We start from the raw sequence: 15,352 nt of genomic DNA, 5'->3' as shown, positions 1-15,352 counted from the left end.
TACACGTGGCGTAATTTCTGGCTTGCCTCCCGCCGTCGCCTTCATTACCAGCCTCCCAGCCCTCTAGCTTCCCCCGTCCGGGCCACCTATCCCGCCAAAATGCCCGCCCCCAAAACGAAAACCGGCGCCGCCAACGGCAGCGCGAAGGGAAAGACCTCCACGCCCGCGTCGACGAACGGCACGTCGACGCCCGTGCCCCACGACACGTCGGCGGACGCGAAAACGCCCGCGGGCAAGCCGGACAAGGCGGCGTACGATGCGGAGCAGGAGAACATCAAGAAGGAGATTGATGCGCTGCAGCTGAAGCTGGTATGTGACTCGGAGGGGGGGACGGGGCCGGACAGCTCACGTCGCTGTTTGCAGAACGTTGTGCGCGACAAGATTGGGGGCGCATCGGGAAAGGGGACGTTGAATGAACGCAGGAAAGTGCTGCGCGATGAGCTGGACGAGATCCGCGGGCAGCAAAGCGACAACAAGGCTTCGCGCGGCAAGATTCTCGACCAGGTGAAGACCATCCAGGACGGTATTCAGAAGAAGGTGCGCCCTCGGTTCGACGTTTTCTATACACGCCCTCTCATTCCTTCCCTAGATCAAGGACCTCAACGCTGCTAAGCAAAAGGCGCCCTTCAAGACCGTCGCCGAAGTCGACACGCATGTCCGGTATGTGTTCCCGCCCTCGCCATGCTCCATTCGCCTCACACGCGCGCAGGAACCTCGAGAAGCAAGTCGAGTCTGGTAACATGCGCGTCGTCGACGAGAAGCGTGCGCTGCAGGAGATCCAGCAACTGAAGCGCAGCCGCCGCACGGTCGAGAGCTTCCAGGCCGACCAAGAATCCATCGAAGCCGACCGTGCCAAACTCGACGAGCTCCGTAAGCAGCTCGACGACCCCGAATTCAAGGCAATCTCCGACCGGTACGACACTATCAAGGCCGAGCTCGACGAGATCAAGAAGGTCGACGACGAGGCGTATGCGAATCGGTCCAAGCTCTTCGCTGAGCGCGACGAGCTGCAGGCCCAGATCAACGCGCTCTACAACCAGAAGCGCGAGTCCTCGCGTCTCTATCGCGAGGCGAACGACCGCTACTGGACCAAGGTTAACGAGGACCGTGCTCGTCGCGCCGAGAGGGCACGCGCACAACGTGCAGCAGACGAGCTCGCCAAGAAGCAGGAGACCGCGCGCCGGTTGCGCGAGGAGGCTGAGATCCCTGCGTTCCAGGCCGAGATCGAGGACTGCCAGACGCTCATCGACTACTTCTCTGGCAAGAGCGGCAGCGCGGCACCCGAGCTCAAGACCGCCCAACCGAAGGATGCACCGGAGGTCGCGGGCGTGCCCAAGCTCGAGATTCGGAAGGTCGAGAGCGCACCCGAGGGCGCGATCGTGCGGAAGAAGAAGGGCGAGGAGGAGGCGGACTACTTCGTCGCCGGCAAGAAGAAGGGCAAGAAGCAGCCGCGCGAGCAGCCCAAGGAGAAGGCGCCGCCTGCCGACACCGACAAACTGCATGTGCCCTTCGCGACGCTCTCTGCGCTGCTCGCCCTCTCGATCCCGCCGCCCGCGAACCACGGCGATGTCCCGCGCGTCATCGAGGACCTCGGCACGAAGAAGGCGTGGTTTGAGGCGAACCAGAAGCGCGTGACGGCTGAGAACGTCGCGCGCGCGGAGGCGGAGATCAAGCGCCTTACGGGCAAGGCGGAGGAGGCCAAGGCCGACGCTGACCTCGAGGAAGACCCGAACACCGTCCTCCCGCCCAACGGTGGCGGCGAGCGCCCGCCAGAACTCCCGCCGACGCCGCAGGTCGACGACATCAAATCGTTGCCCGTGCCAAGCGAGGCGGTGGATCAGGAGCTTGAGGCCGTGGCGGAGGCTGAGGGCACTGCGTCCTCATAAAAAATAAGCGGGTGCTTGAGCACCTCAGGCAGTTGTGGTGAACAATGGGGGGCTGTTGGATCTGTCGTATAAAGTCTATCTATCCTACATAATACCACGCACGCTTTTCACCGCGGCTCTAACAACCTGGGGTGATGCGTTGCTACTGTTTCTCGTCTGGTTTGCCTGAATTCCCAAACTTCCAGAAGCGAAGGCGTGCAAGGTCAACCATTGAACTGCCTAATTTAAACATTTGCGGCGTCGTGATTTTGGCGCGAAGTCCCGATCACATCCCCTCCCTCGCCAATCATGGCATCCTCCACCGCGTATGCTGGATCCTGGTCCTCCCTCTCGACACCTTTGACACCATGGATGTGAGCGAACTCATATTTGATTGACTACCTACTGAAGAAACCATGATACTAGCGCAGACGTCGTCGCATCCCTCGGCTATACTCAGATGACGCCTGTGCAGGCGGCGACTATCCCACTCTTCATGAAGAATAAGGACGTCGTAGTGGAAGCCGTTACTGGATCCGGGAAAACCTTGGCCTTTGTTATTCCCATCCTCGAGCGTCTTATCAGGCGAGAAGCGAAACTGAAGCGGAACGAAGTCGGCGCGCTGATCATCAGTCCAACACGGTGCGTCCCCCCTTCGTCCTTCGACAGTTAATCGTGCTGATATCAGGTAGGGAACTTGCTACTCAGATCCACTCTGTTTTCTCTCTCTTTCTCCAGGCTCAGCCAGTAGAAGAAGTATCCGAGTATGAGGAGGGGAAAGAGCCCGAACGAGAGTACCCCGATCCCCTCCTCCTCATATCCTCCGATCAATCTTCTCCTGCGCAAGATGTCCAGCGCCTTCTAGAGACCGGCGCTGACATTGTCATCGGAACCCCGGGACGAGTCGAGGAGTTTCTTCTCGGTCGCGGACAGGGCACTGTCAGCGTAAAGGAGCTTGAGGTTCTTGTCCTCGACGAAGCAGACAGGTATGTGTGCCCCCTTGTGCCTTTGCTGAACCTACTTACTGATGCATTACCTCAGACTACTCGATCTTGGCTTCCAATTGTCGCTTACACGCATTCTGACCCATCTGCCCAAGCAGCGTCGCACTGGGCTGTTCAGCGCCACCATGACGGACGCCCTCGGAGAACTCATCCGCGCGGGCCTGCGAAATCCCGCACGAGCGGTAGTCAAAGTCCAGTCCAAGCAGACCCGCAAAGGTGCGAATGCAGGTGAAGTCATTGAGGAGCGTCGAATACCCGCCAAGTAAGGTTCATCGCATCCACAGTTTTTGTACTAACATCCATCAGCCTCGAAAATCTTTATATCCCCTGCCGCACCTCCGAGAAGCTCGTCCAGCTCGCGCGCATCATCCAGACCGAGGCCGCCACCCGCGCTGCCTCCCACCTTATCGTCTACCTCTCCACCGGCGCCTGCGTCGACTACTTCTACCGCATCCTGCCGCGCGTCTTCCCCTCCACCTCCTCTAATCCCATAGTCCCGGTCTTCCACTCCCTGCACGGTAACCTGCCTCCGGCTGCGAGATCACGGACGCTGCATGCGTTCTCGAGCGCGCTGGCGACGCCGCAGGCGCCGGCGGTGCTGTTGGCGACGGATGTGGCGGCGAGGGGGCTGGATATTCCGCATGTGGATGTGGTGGTGCAGGTCGAGCCGCCGACGGACCCCAAGGCGTTCAGCCATCGGTGTGGGCGGACGGCGCGCGCAGGGCGGAGTGGTCGCGCGTATGTTCTGCTTTGCGGGAGGGAGGTCGAATATGTCGGTAAGTCTGGTCAGTGTTCAGTGCTCACGACAATCATCCCTGATATCTCTTTGCAGACTTTATGGCTGTCCGCAAGATTCCCTTGAAACCTCATCCTTACATCCGCTCCGATGCATCTGCCAACATGGAAACAGACGAAGAGGAAGATGACCGCCCGGAGGACCCCGACGTCGCCATCGTCCAGTCCGCCATTCGCACCTTCGTCCGCACCGACCGCACACTACATGACCTCGGCGCAAAAGCACTCGTCTCCGCCGTACAAGCGTACTCGAAGCACCAGGCGTCGTACATCTTCCGACTGAAGGATCTCGATATCGTCGGCATGGCAAAGTCGTTCGGGTTGTTGAGATTACCGCGTATGCCAGAGTTGAAGGGCATCGACCCGGCGGCGAGGGGGTGGGAGGATGCGGATGTGGATGTGCGTAGCCTACAAATCGAATTTGGCTTGCCACGCCGTATTAACAGCGTACTCTTTCTTTAGTTCGCCACCTACGCCTACGCCGACAAAGCCCAGGAAACCAAACGCCTCACCGAGCTCGCCGCGCGCCAGGTCCAAGCCGCTTCCCGCGCGGACGCCGCCGCACAGCGTCGCGAGCGCAAGAAGACAAATACGGCGTGGAGCGCGCAGAAGGACCGGCAGGAAGAGCGGCAACGAAGGAAGGAGAAGAAAGTTAGCAAGAGAAAGTGGGAGAGGAAGGAGGCAGCGGCCAAGGAGGGGAAGGGTGGCGATGCAGAGAAGGATGGAGTGGGAGGGAAGGGCACGGCATGTGCGATGGACGTGGATGGGGAGGGGAAGGAAGGGGAGACGGCGACAGTGCCGGCGAAAAGGGGCGCGTCGCCGGACGATGAGGGAGCGGACGATTGGGCAGAGTTGGCGCGCGAGGAGCGCATGGCGAAGAAGGTCAAGAGGGGCGCGGTCAGCCAGAAGGCTTTCGATGCCGAGTTTGGTGACCTGTAAGGTCCAACGAGGACCAGTTCATGTACCGTACGCGAGAGGGCGTGCCACATCTATCCTGTGCAATACGCATAGCTACCCACTGCCCATTGTCTCTCATATGCAGTCCATTGCGGCTGACTCAAGCGTCCACTCGGCGCTTCCTCAACTCAATAGCAGAAGCCGATGCCACAATTGTCTTCTCGGCGCACTGGGACTGGTCTGCCTCGTGTGCAACATGAGGCCTATTTCCGGAACAATGGAATCAGCATCTTGGGATTTCGCCTGCTTATAAAAGGTTACGAGCTCGTTGCGAGATCCTTGCGGTCTCCATCCTTCCTTTGCCACCTACTAAATCAGCTGCGCTCATTATGGAGGAGGCAAGCCATACTCATACTCGAGCAGAGCGAACCTGTACTGACACAAAGGCCCAGCATACATCGATCACCCTTCCTCAGGAGCTCTACGACGATGCGATGGCCTACCTCGACCGCGACAACGACCTCCTCACCCTCTACAGCTGCGCCCTTGTCTGTCGCGCCTGGGTCCCTGGCGCTCGCCGCTTCACCCATCACACCCTCCGCATCCCTTGCCACATCACCCCGCGCGAAATCGAGCTCTTCAACCTCCTCGACTCCCCGCTCTGCACCCTCTTCCCCACCGTCCGCAAGGTCATCTTCGACGGCACCCCCGCGCGCCTCGGCATCGCCCCGCCCGACGACGAGTGGATGTGGCCGTTCGCCCGCCTTCAATCGCGCTTCACCGGCGTGCGCGCGCTCGAGTTCCTCGACATCGACGTCGCGGCCAAGACGTCCGACGGCTGGGACGCGTTCTGGAAGCCCAGCAAGAACAAGGCGTGGCTGGAGGGCATCCTCGACCTCACCTTCGTGCGCGTGTCGTTCATGTGCTTTGTGTTCGTGATGCAGCGGGTGTTCCAGTGCCCGAACCTTGAGCGCTTAAAGTTCGTGCGCGATCTGAAGGCATATCAGATACCGATTATGGAGCCGGCGTGGGCGAGGGAGACGCCGGTGCCCGAGTCGCTGCGCGAGCTGGACATCATGGATTTGCAGGTGCCGGCGTGGATTATGCTGGCGAATACAGCGCCGGTGCCAAAGCTGCGGGTCCTCAAGCTGGCTGCTACCGTCGATTTCGATACTTACGAGCTATGGGACACGATAGACCTTATCTCCCGCACGCTCGAGGAGCTGGAATTCCATGTTTCGAGCGCTGCGGTTCTGGGTGAGTGATAGTGTTCGTTTGAAGGACGAACTGACTGACCTGTGATCTTAGATGCTATTTGCTCGGGTATCCTGCATCGTACTTCTCTCCGTCAAGTGCGCATAGCTGGCCTCTTCTACCTTTTCAGAGAGAAAAGACGGTTCTTTGCCCAAGTCCGCGCATGCATGAGCGTCCTGGCCAACATCCCGGCAGACCGACTGGTGAAGATAACCCTCGACGTCTACTTCGCCGACTACATGGCTGAGGGTTGGCAATTGATGGAAGATGACCGCAGCTTTTGGTCAGAGCTTGACATGTTCCTCGCTGGGGCAACATTTCCAGCACTTGAGCAGGTCAGGTTCGTTGTGGTAAGGGACGCGCGCAACATTACCAAGAGCGTGCTTTACGAGTTGTTGCCCCTGTGCGTCGAATTGAATCGGATACATGTAGACAACCTACCTTGGAAGGAAGAGTAGACTTCGAGCATATATATGGAAATGTGCAGAATGCACCCCTATGTCCGGATTTCGTGAACGACCAGCGAAAGATGCTGAAGGGAGATGTGATTATATGCGCAATAGATTACCAGGCCCAGGCAGCGCCCGGATTCCGTATAGGGACGTCCTCGCGGGTCGCAGCGGCGGAGACTATCCTCTTCAGCTTGCGCTTCCTCTCCGCAGCCTTCTCCTCCTCGAGGGTCTTGCCCTGCTTCAGGACGACGCACATCCGCGACTTCTTGTGTCGCCGGATACCGAAGTGAGCACGACCACGGGGCTCGACGCGTGCAGGCTCGGTTTCGCCCTTGTTCACCCAGCTCTCGGCTACGCAAACGGAAAGTGAGCAAGAAAAAAAGGTAGACGGATGAGATGCAACACGTACAAACGATGAGCTTGGCAGCGTCAAGGTTCTTGTAGCGCACAGCGTGGTCCCTCGCAGTCATGAGCATGTTCTTGACACGGCTGCTAGCACGCTTCTCGCTGAACTGCATCTGGAGGATGGCGTAGTCGATCGGCTTGCCCGCGATCTGCCGGCTCAGCAGATTGAGCTTGCGGTGCGAGATTTTGAAGACGCCAGTCGAGTAGCGGTGCTATAGTATCGCATTAATACCCGGAGGGGAGTTCAGAAAGTGGAGCACGCACCTCATGGTACGTCTTCTGCCCGCGCTTCGGCTTCTCGAGGACCGCGCCTGCGCCGACTTCCGGCACCTCGGCCCCCTTCGTCAGGGCAGCCTTCTGAGCCTCCGCAACCTCTTGTGTAGGCGCCTGGAAGATGTTCTGGCGACCCTCCTGCACGGCTTGACGCTTTGCTTCCTGGACGTCGGTCTTCTCCGATTCCTTCACGTCAGGCGTGAACTGCTTGGCAAACCAGTGCTGAAACTTTTGAAAGCGGGAGGCACTTGACGAACATCAGTATTCCCGTCCTTGCCAGCATGTATAATGTTCACTCACTGTCTCCTGCTCTCATACGCCAATGTCACCCTCGAGACGTGTGCCGGGGCGGTGGCGCGCTGTCCGGCAGTCACCAAGCGGGACGCGCGACTCACTAGGTCGCGTCAGCCTTGCTCGATGCCCTTCACGGCCCGCTCACCATTCTGTAAGCCCCGCTGCATCGTCGCCATCGAGGAGAGAAACAATAAACGCCGTGACGGATCACACCGCGAATGATCTGTGACGACAGTCACCACCACGTCCGCGGGGCGGGCCAAGCGCACATTCAGCTCCTTGCACGCGCCGACCATGGCGTTCGGCATCATCTGGAATTTCCTCTACGTTGTCATCCTCCTCGTCAACGCCGTCGCCGTACTCAGCGAAGATAGATTCTTGGCGAGAAGTGCGTCGCGGTTCCTGTGCTTCAACCTGTACTGACTATCGCACAGTCGGTTGGACATCCTCGAGCCAGACTGCTGCTGCGTATGCACAAACATACGACGCAACAGGGTACGGCCCCCCAGATCCTGGCATCAAGGCTAGGATCATCGACTTGATAGCAGCAGTTCGCACATTGTTGAGAAGTGCGTCTCCATCCCTACTTCCATGCGCGTGCGCTTATTTCCCTCTCCAGTACCACTCATTGGCATCAACACGGTTATCATTCTGTACGAGCTGCTCTGGATTGGCTAGGCGATGCGATCTCCTCAATATACCAACTGTATCTTATTCCCTCGCGCCACCGTGTGACCACGTCAGCCTGCAAGCCTATAATCTTGTCAAGCAGTCCTGCACGACAACGATATCAAATGAGACCCAATGCGCCGCCTCAAAGCTGTATCTGTCTATCTCGAAGAGGATACTGTGCGAGCGCAAAGACTGCATAACACAACGAAGGTAAGTACAAATTAGCACAGCTCTATCCTAATCCTATCTAGTATCCTATCCTATCCATCCATCCATCCATCCACCCGTCATCTGGTGCAGTCCAGCCTACCATCATATGTAGTTTCCATGCGGAACCCTATAACCCTCCACAGGCGTCGCTCTCTGCCCCTCCACCGGCGTCGGTGTCCCTCGATACCCCTCCACCTCCACCGGCGTCACCGTCCGCGCATACGTCCTCACCGCCCGAATCGCATGCGCCGGCGTCACCTCGCCCACCATCTCCGCTCCCGCACCCACCAGATCCACCCTCCCCGCGCTAAACGGCAGCGTTGGTACGTGGAACACCTGCGCGTCACCCGCACCGTATACCTCGAGCTCGTACGCGGCCTTGTCCGCGTCTTCGTACGACCACTCTCGTGAGGATTCGTACGCCCATTTGCTTGAGCCGTCGGACTCGATGGAGTCGCCGAAGGCCCAGTTGGTGGAGGTTTCGGACAGGTGTCTCTCTGACGTCCCTTTGAACGACTCGTCGGAGGCGGTCGAGTGTCGGGTGGCCATTGACCTGCCCGTTTGCGTGGATGCCCGTCCCGTCAATGTCGATGCTGTCCTACTCGTCAAAGATGACAGCTTCCGCCCCAGCCGCGTGGAAACCCTGCCCACGGTCCTGACAGACACCCATGAGCTTTGCTTGTCGCCACGTTGAGTAGTCTCGACGGCAAAGTTGTCTGGCGCAAATTCAGTGCGGGCGAGCGCGCTTTCGGCTTGGACTGTTCGAAGATGCTCGTTAGGAGACTGAGAGGAGAATATAAGACGAAACGGACACGCACGATAATGCTTCAGCCCCCGGTCAAAGTGTACACGACAGACAATGGCAAGGATGATGCTGGCGACGATGAGGAGAATAGATGCGATAGTAAATGCGCCGAGGAAGGGCCAAGTGATGAAGAGCCTGCGGAAGTTCAGCCATAGATCACAGATCGTTGTAAAGTGAGCACTGACCAGCGATACGTCGAGGAGTAGAACATAAACGTCCAGGCGAACAAGTAGACAAAGCCGAGGAAGAGGAAGAGAAGAACGGCATACTTCATCTCGCGGCGGATGGCGTACCAACCCTGAAGGAACATGAGACTTCGAACAAGTTATATCACAGACGCGGTCGGAAGCTCACCAGCATGATCCATGGAATGAGAAGCTATCGACGCTTTAATATCGATTATCGCGAAAACAACGTAACGGCAAACTCACAGCCGAGCTCAATACTATCAGCGCTTCATACAACGCCGTATGCTCCGAGATTTCTTTGATACCGGTGTTGAAGAGCTGGTCGGCCCACAGCCCCATCCCCGTCACCTGGACAAAGACCTCGAGCTGTAGGGAGGCGAGGACGGCCATGAATAGCTAGCAGAGAGTAAGCTCCCTGGTTCCAATGCAAGAGTCGGAGAAGAACGCACCTTATTAATTCGCATGATGGGCTTCGGTGCCCCGAGGCACTTGAAGGTTTGTTCATTGTAGAGCTGCTCGTGCGTCAGTGTTACCCTCCTAGCAGCCGTGCGCGTAGGCAGTACCTTCAGCAACCGCCAGGAAAGGCACGCTGCAATGACCAAAGCACTGATGGTGAGGACGAGATCGCCAATCTGCACTCGAATTTTGCTCAGCGCAGTATTGTATCATTAAAGAAGACCACCTACCTCATAGCCGATCCGCGTAGTGAAATACGACGGGAAGAAATCGATCGCGCACGGCGTACCAGGGGCGACAAGGAGCTCGCGAAAGATGTCTCGCTGGTGTTGCGTGCGCCAGACGGCATAGGCGGACCAGGATGCGACCAGAGCGCGGGCGGAGAGAACACCAAGTCTGCGGTCAAGCAAGGTGAGCGAATAGTATGCGAAGTGAAGGTCGTAACGCACGTATGTGGCACCGAGTCCTTGAGGAGGGCAAAGAGCGAGATAGCAAGCAACCAAAGCTGCAAGAAAACGAGGGCAAGGTCTTCGGCTTGTGCGTGTTCCATGCTAATGTAAATGAACATGAGAACCGGCCATTCACCACCAATCCAAGGGAGAAGACGCACTGTTGCTTCAGATACACAACCATCTGTGCACAGCGTTCATTGAGGAAGAGCTCGATTCCGGGCTCATTGAGGGCCATAATCTGTACGCCGGTCGTCGTTCCGTTCCCTATCCCCACGCCAAACATGGGCACGAAAGTGAGTGGCTGATGTCGTGGCTACGAAGGGCAGGTCAGTGTGGGAGACTCTGGCTGATGCTTCGCTCGTACCAAGTCCAGTCCCGAGGTGAATCCGTTAGAATGCTGATCATGGTTAGCAACTGTTCTACTCGTCGATGCCGTTGGAGCTCACTGATTCTACCATGTCCTCCGACTCCTCTCCTGATCGGAAGATATCCTCGCATGGCCCCGGTAGATCGCTGCACATCTCCAGGCGCAATTGTCCGGGCACACCGTGCAGGTCCGTCACATTTCGCGCCGGCATGCCCGCGGCGGAGGTGACTCCCTTGGCGAACGAAGCGTACTCGGCATCGAGGGCGTAGGTGAAGCCTTGCAAAACGCTCTGCGCGAGGCAGTAGGCGAGGCTGAAGGCAAAGAAGGCTCGCGTGGTACGGTTGAGGGAGATGTGGGCGTGCTGTAGATGAAGGAGGGGAAGGGTCAGCGTTATGAAACTGTCCCGAATAGTTTGTTCACGCACCGCCAACCGCGCGCAAGACTGCAGGTACGAGAACCCAGTAAAGACCGTCATCGTCGTGTTCGCCGACGTTATCGCAGCACTTCACGACGGTGGCACAAACCAAAGAACGTCGGCTCCCACACCGTCGTGCGAGAGAAGGATATAAGGCGTATGCATGGGTGGGTACCACGTATCAGCATTGGCTAGCGTATCAGAACTGAGTAGCGCGAGCCGAAGAAGCCATGTCAGCTGGAGGGCGTGCTTCTCGCGGAAGTCGGTGACACGTACCATACTGTAGTGCGCCCGGGAAAGAAGCTAGCGATGCTCTGGAGATGTCAGGAAAGAAGTGCTTGTGAGCGTTGTGTGCCATGTGCAGAATGGACGTCGAGGATAGGGTGGCGTTGAGCAGGTCTTGAGCAGCAGGAGCGGCCGTGAGGTTGGTCGGGATGGACAAGTGAGCTGCGATAGCATTCCTCCTGTATCCTTAGCAGACAAACGGTAGTTGCGCATACAGCGTATGACGGAGGACGAGACCCGCAAAATGAGTACACCGACGGACATAGAGAACACCATGTCAGTCCAGCAGACCTTCCTTACACCATAGAAGGACGCTCTGAGCTACGCCTCTCGCGGGTCCTGTGGCGGTGGGTTAGCTCGTTGTCACCAGCATGAGCTTGACGAACGTACGAACTAGGAAAGTTCCATTTGCCGGCGACGTGTCACAGCTCGATGGCTTCGAAGGCCGTATAATGCAGCGTGCTGTGGATAATGGGACAAAGGGCACGTCTAGTCATCTCTGCCATAGCCACGCCCGGCAAATCAAGCTCAAGAGCATAGCGAAAATACCGACCCAGATGAAGATTACAAACATATATTGCAGGGAAGACGACTGTAACAAAGGTCAACATCGTGGAACAACAAACAAGAGTAGAGGTATCATGCGGCGTGTATAGGCAGGCGTAGAAATGGGGTGGTAGTGTACAAGGTGTAGGCCGCGTGTGTTTTCGTCAGAGGCATTCCGTGATCCATCGTCCCGGAGTGGGATAAGAGGCAGTAGTCGTAGGCATGTGGGCATCAAGAGGCTAGTCAGTGGTGGGTATCGTCACGCCGGGAATTTAGGCAAGCCGGTTGAGCTGGTCGTAGGCGCTGTTGATCTGGCGCACAAAGTCGTTGACGCTATGACCGTTCTGGGACCAAGTTAGCGCCTAGGAAGGGGGACGGCCAAGTATATCACGCACCTCGCACTCCTTCCAGGTGCCGTCACGGATGCAGACGGCCTCTCCATTGATCCTGACGGTGCAGCTCTTCCTGCAACGGATGTTAGGGGTCTATACTCCGCAGAGAGGACGTAGCAGCAATACGCACTCGATGCCAAGCGTCTTAGACACCTTAACGCTCTCCTTCAGCAGCTCAACGCCCTCCTGGCCCCTGCCGCTGCCGTCGAGGCCGGCGCACTCGCCCACGCCGCTCTCCTCCCAGTCGATCTTGGCGATCTTCGCGCACTTGAGCGCGATGTCGGGCTGGCCAATCTTGGCCTTGCCCTGGTAGTCCTGGCAGTGCACGAAGCTCCACCACTGGTCTGGCGCGTACTTCTTCACGCAAAGCTGCTGGACATTGCCCGCGCCTGAAGGATTATTCGTTCGTCAATTACTGGATTGCGCGAGCAAAGTCCCCATACGCACATTCCTCAGGGCCGTGCTTGCAGGTCACACCAAACTCCTCGTCAGAGTCGTCTATCCTATAGTGCCCTCGTCAGCCCGCACGCTCCACTCCACGCAGCACACGCACTGTCCGATGTAGAGCAGCTCTAGGTCCATCTTCGTCCCCACCTTCGGGATGACCTGGTCAAAGATGCTCTCGCAGGCGAGCGCGTCCGGGCACTTTGACATTACACCAAGCTCGACGGGCACCTTGACGTCGTCATCCACGACTAGGGGCGTCTGCTCACTCCACGCCGCGGCGACGAGGCTGGCGGCAGCGGCAGCGAGGGGGATCAATAACTTATGCATTTCGTAGGCGACGAACAGCGGGAAGGGGCAACAAGAGGGTGTAAGGGAAAGGAAGAGGGCGAGGGGACCGCGGCAAACTATGAGCACAGTTCGGAATCAAGACAGGCGAGCACGCGATCCTCCGCATGTCGTCATACTGTATGCCTCCCCGCTGCGCTATCTTGAATCAACTTCAATGAAGTCGTCCTTCCAGGGTCTCCTCAGACCAAGTAGCACCTTGTATACCTCTACTTGCGCAAGCTAAACATGCACAACAATAGGTTCGAAGCTGATAGGGCCACTCAAATGGCGAAGAAGGCATACACGCCACCCCGCAGCCTATCCAGTGAATTCCTTCACGGATTATGGTAGTCACTTGGCACGCCCTAACAGCGACTGTGGGCGCAAAGACCAAGGTTCAAGTACACGGGGAGGATGGGCGACGATTTGCGCAGGTACTTGAGTTGGGATGTACTTCACATTGTTCGTGATGTTTGAGACGTATGATACAGAGTGCGTGCGGGAAATGCCAGCGAAGGGACCGAGGTCGAGAGTGTCGGTGGTTCTCAGGGGGAGCTATACAGCTGCAGATTATCGCTGAGCTCCCTCCCAGTACTCTCGAGCTTGCGCGTCGGTCAATGGCGGGGTGAAGTACTTGCATCTTGACTTGAAGACTGCGTCTCATGAGCATTGAATGAGCAGAGTTCGCCTATTTGCGCACCATCCAATGACCGTTTGCGAATGATAGCTTCCACCGAGAGCTCGTTGTGGACTTGGTTACGCTGTATATAGGGTGAGCGAGATGGGACAGTGGAGATGAGCCTTCAAATACCAAAACTTCATCCGAATACATCTCCCCTTTGATGCGTCGTTGCGCAGCGGGGTCCGCTTGCTTCTCGGATATCTGTGAGCGTTTGCTGTCGATGCTCTCGTCGACCACAGAGACACAGTAGCCGATGAGAGTCGTGCGCCGCTTCCAGTTCGCTATACGTGCACGCTTAGCAAGACACTTCCGCGGCGAGTGAACCATGTACGCACCTACAAGCTCTGCCCATATATTCTCGCAGGCCTGATCGTCAGCCGCCTTTCGTCCGGACGATTCCCTCGCCTGGTCGCGTGCAGCCGCGGTCGCCCGGTTCAGTCGCATCTGGGGTGCATGAGTGTACGATTCAGCTGCTTCTGAGAAGACAGCGCACGTTTATGGAGTCATCGAGCTTCCTGTACTCCCTCAAAAGGTCTGTATTGTGCAGCACATAAGCGTCCGATGAGAGCGAAGAATGCGCGCGAACGAACCCTTGAACAGCGAGATGTCCGTGCACGTCGACTTCGAGACATGAACGACCTTCGGATTCAGACTGGGGGCCTGCGACTCCGTAAGCAATGTTTTGCGTGGAATATGAAGAAGACTCGCCTGCACGGCAAGACTTCCAAGTTGAGGTTGTTGAGGAGCCATTCAAGGAGGTGGCGAACCGTCAGCAGCCGGCTACCCGGGCCGGCAGTCGCCGGCACATCAAACACAGGCAAACCATCCTGATCCCTCCCACCATCATCTGTACTTCCGAATTACTCGGGGATCCCCCTCCCGCAACGTCTGGACGGCCGCGGGCTCAGGGCGACCGCTTTATGAAGTGCCAGCATGGTCGGAAACAAAAGGGCTCGCGGACATGATGGAGCTCACCGCTGATTTGTATGTACAACGAGGCGTGTGCATTGCCCATCGCACGTCGGTCGCACTTAGCAGATAGCTTCCTCCTTGACCTTTTGCCTCGTCGCCTAGGCTCGCGTGCGATTTCTTTGCTTCGTACACCTCATATCGATCTGCGACACAGTTCGCCATGCGCCTCACCACCCGGATTCGCCATGCCCCCAAATAGGAACGCGCGCATACTGCTCGTCTACTTATCGGCAAACAATCCTTATGGTCGGAAAAGGGCTAGGTTTATCCGAAGGTCACTCTCGACTTGCTTACCTCTGTCAGCGCAGCGCGCGCTGTTCTTATCGATGCTTCTCCCGCCCTCTGATGGTGCGTGACCGCGTCAATACCCAGGCCAGTTCCCGTCCTCTCACCCCCCGTGCTTCCTGAGACTCCGCGCTTCTGTCCGCCGCGCTCAGCCTCGCGCGACGCGCCGGCCGTCCTGAGCGGACAGCTACCGCGCGTCGGAGAGAGTTTTGTGCCATGCTTTGTGGGCGCGCGCGTTCCCAGGTCTGCTCCCCTACTTTCGCTTCCCGGCCACCCGCCGAAATTACGCTGGTCATCCCTCGGAAGAACTCGCCCACTCAGACATGTGAGCTTGGCTCGCGCAGACCTCCGGACGGCTTGCTAGTGCCATGCGCCACAAGGCCGATGAGGCACTTTGCTCCTTCATCATCTCCCGAGCATCACTTATCGTCTTTCATCGTGACGAAGGGCCTGACCGGAGAAGAGAGTCTTTGCCGTCTGCGTACTGTGTCGAGGCGCCCACAACCCGGCATGACGCTGCATTCATTAGCCTGCAATACAATGGTCAGTTGATCGCGCATTGTCATCCTACCCAATTGTTCTGCGGAATTCCATACTTCCCGGGCCCAGTAC

General features: G+C 57.7%; 9 protein-coding genes across 9 annotated transcripts; 4 read left to right on the top strand and 5 right to left on the bottom strand.

Moving 5' to 3' along the window:
- Positions 1-19: 19 nt before the first annotated feature.
- Positions 20-2,085, top strand: SCHCODRAFT_02621366 (uncharacterized protein). Its single transcript, XM_050345056.1, has 4 exons — positions 20-309; positions 364-537; positions 590-660; positions 710-2,085. The coding sequence occupies exons 1-4, from the start codon at positions 100-102 to the stop codon at positions 1,884-1,886; spliced, it is 1,632 nt and encodes a 543-aa protein (XP_050200402.1). The 5' UTR covers positions 20-99; the 3' UTR covers positions 1,887-2,085.
- Positions 2,086-2,164: 79 nt separating this feature from the next.
- On the top strand, positions 2,165-4,767 carry SCHCODRAFT_02621364 (DEAD-domain-containing protein). Its single transcript, XM_003037783.2, has 7 exons — positions 2,165-2,239; positions 2,292-2,507; positions 2,558-2,851; positions 2,907-3,131; positions 3,176-3,645; positions 3,702-4,063; positions 4,127-4,767. The coding sequence occupies exons 1-7, from the start codon at positions 2,175-2,177 to the stop codon at positions 4,601-4,603; spliced, it is 2,109 nt and encodes a 702-aa protein (XP_003037829.1). The 5' UTR covers positions 2,165-2,174; the 3' UTR covers positions 4,604-4,767.
- A 740-nt stretch (positions 4,768-5,507) lies between these two features.
- Positions 5,508-6,312, top strand: SCHCODRAFT_02621361 (uncharacterized protein). Its single transcript, XM_050345055.1, has 3 exons — positions 5,508-5,694; positions 5,740-5,806; positions 5,858-6,312. Exons 1-3 carry the CDS (start codon positions 5,578-5,580, stop codon positions 6,271-6,273), a joined length of 600 nt encoding a protein of 199 aa, XP_050200401.1. The 5' UTR covers positions 5,508-5,577; the 3' UTR covers positions 6,274-6,312.
- A 67-nt stretch (positions 6,313-6,379) lies between these two features.
- On the bottom strand, positions 6,380-7,550 carry SCHCODRAFT_02500814 (ribosomal protein L22; the record flags this gene model as incomplete). Its single annotated transcript, XM_003036421.2, has 3 exons — positions 6,380-6,618; positions 6,677-6,884; positions 7,509-7,550. 3 exons carry the CDS (start codon positions 7,548-7,550, stop codon positions 6,380-6,382), a joined length of 489 nt encoding a protein of 162 aa, XP_003036467.2.
- On the top strand, positions 7,504-7,979 carry SCHCODRAFT_02538110 (Yos1-like protein). Its single transcript, XM_003037782.3, has 3 exons — positions 7,504-7,627; positions 7,674-7,808; positions 7,859-7,979. Exons 1-3 carry the CDS (start codon positions 7,534-7,536, stop codon positions 7,915-7,917), a joined length of 288 nt encoding a protein of 95 aa, XP_003037828.1. The 5' UTR covers positions 7,504-7,533; the 3' UTR covers positions 7,918-7,979.
- A 105-nt stretch (positions 7,980-8,084) lies between these two features.
- On the bottom strand, positions 8,085-10,946 carry SCHCODRAFT_02621354 (uncharacterized protein). Its single transcript, XM_050345054.1, has 13 exons — positions 10,814-10,946; positions 10,469-10,750; positions 10,387-10,419; positions 10,181-10,335; positions 10,020-10,121; positions 9,801-9,966; positions 9,678-9,746; positions 9,564-9,626; positions 9,358-9,510; positions 9,281-9,304; positions 9,112-9,224; positions 8,940-9,061; positions 8,085-8,879 (listed from the first exon to the last, which is right to left on the bottom strand). Exons 1-13 carry the CDS (start codon positions 10,862-10,864, stop codon positions 8,224-8,226), a joined length of 1,989 nt encoding a protein of 662 aa, XP_050200400.1. The 5' UTR covers positions 10,865-10,946; the 3' UTR covers positions 8,085-8,223.
- A 555-nt stretch (positions 10,947-11,501) lies between these two features.
- On the bottom strand, positions 11,502-11,743 carry SCHCODRAFT_02621351 (uncharacterized protein). Its single transcript, XM_050345053.1, has one exon. It carries the CDS (start codon positions 11,698-11,700, stop codon positions 11,512-11,514), a length of 189 nt encoding a protein of 62 aa, XP_050200399.1. The 5' UTR covers positions 11,701-11,743; the 3' UTR covers positions 11,502-11,511.
- On the bottom strand, positions 11,681-12,884 carry SCHCODRAFT_02621350 (uncharacterized protein). Its single transcript, XM_003036419.2, has 5 exons — positions 12,581-12,884; positions 12,475-12,530; positions 12,158-12,416; positions 12,031-12,100; positions 11,681-11,979 (listed from the first exon to the last, which is right to left on the bottom strand). Exons 1-5 carry the CDS (start codon positions 12,799-12,801, stop codon positions 11,908-11,910), a joined length of 678 nt encoding a protein of 225 aa, XP_003036465.1. The 5' UTR covers positions 12,802-12,884; the 3' UTR covers positions 11,681-11,907.
- A 120-nt stretch (positions 12,885-13,004) lies between these two features.
- Positions 13,005-14,256, bottom strand: SCHCODRAFT_02621347 (uncharacterized protein). The gene is made up of 7 exons (XM_050345052.1): positions 14,192-14,256; positions 14,074-14,143; positions 13,977-14,017; positions 13,819-13,927; positions 13,613-13,764; positions 13,502-13,562; positions 13,005-13,454 (listed from the first exon to the last, which is right to left on the bottom strand). Exons 1-7 carry the CDS (start codon positions 14,231-14,233, stop codon positions 13,372-13,374), a joined length of 558 nt encoding a protein of 185 aa, XP_050200398.1. The 5' UTR covers positions 14,234-14,256; the 3' UTR covers positions 13,005-13,371.
- Positions 14,257-15,352: the final 1,096 nt, after the last annotated feature.

This window comes from Schizophyllum commune (assembly GCF_000143185.2).
Source record: "Schizophyllum commune H4-8 unplaced genomic scaffold SCHCOscaffold_5, whole genome shotgun sequence".
Taxonomy (NCBI): Eukaryota; Fungi; Basidiomycota; class Agaricomycetes; order Agaricales; family Schizophyllaceae; genus Schizophyllum; species Schizophyllum commune.
Note: the sequence above shows the minus strand (reverse complement) of the source record. Positions and strands in the feature narration are given on the sequence as shown.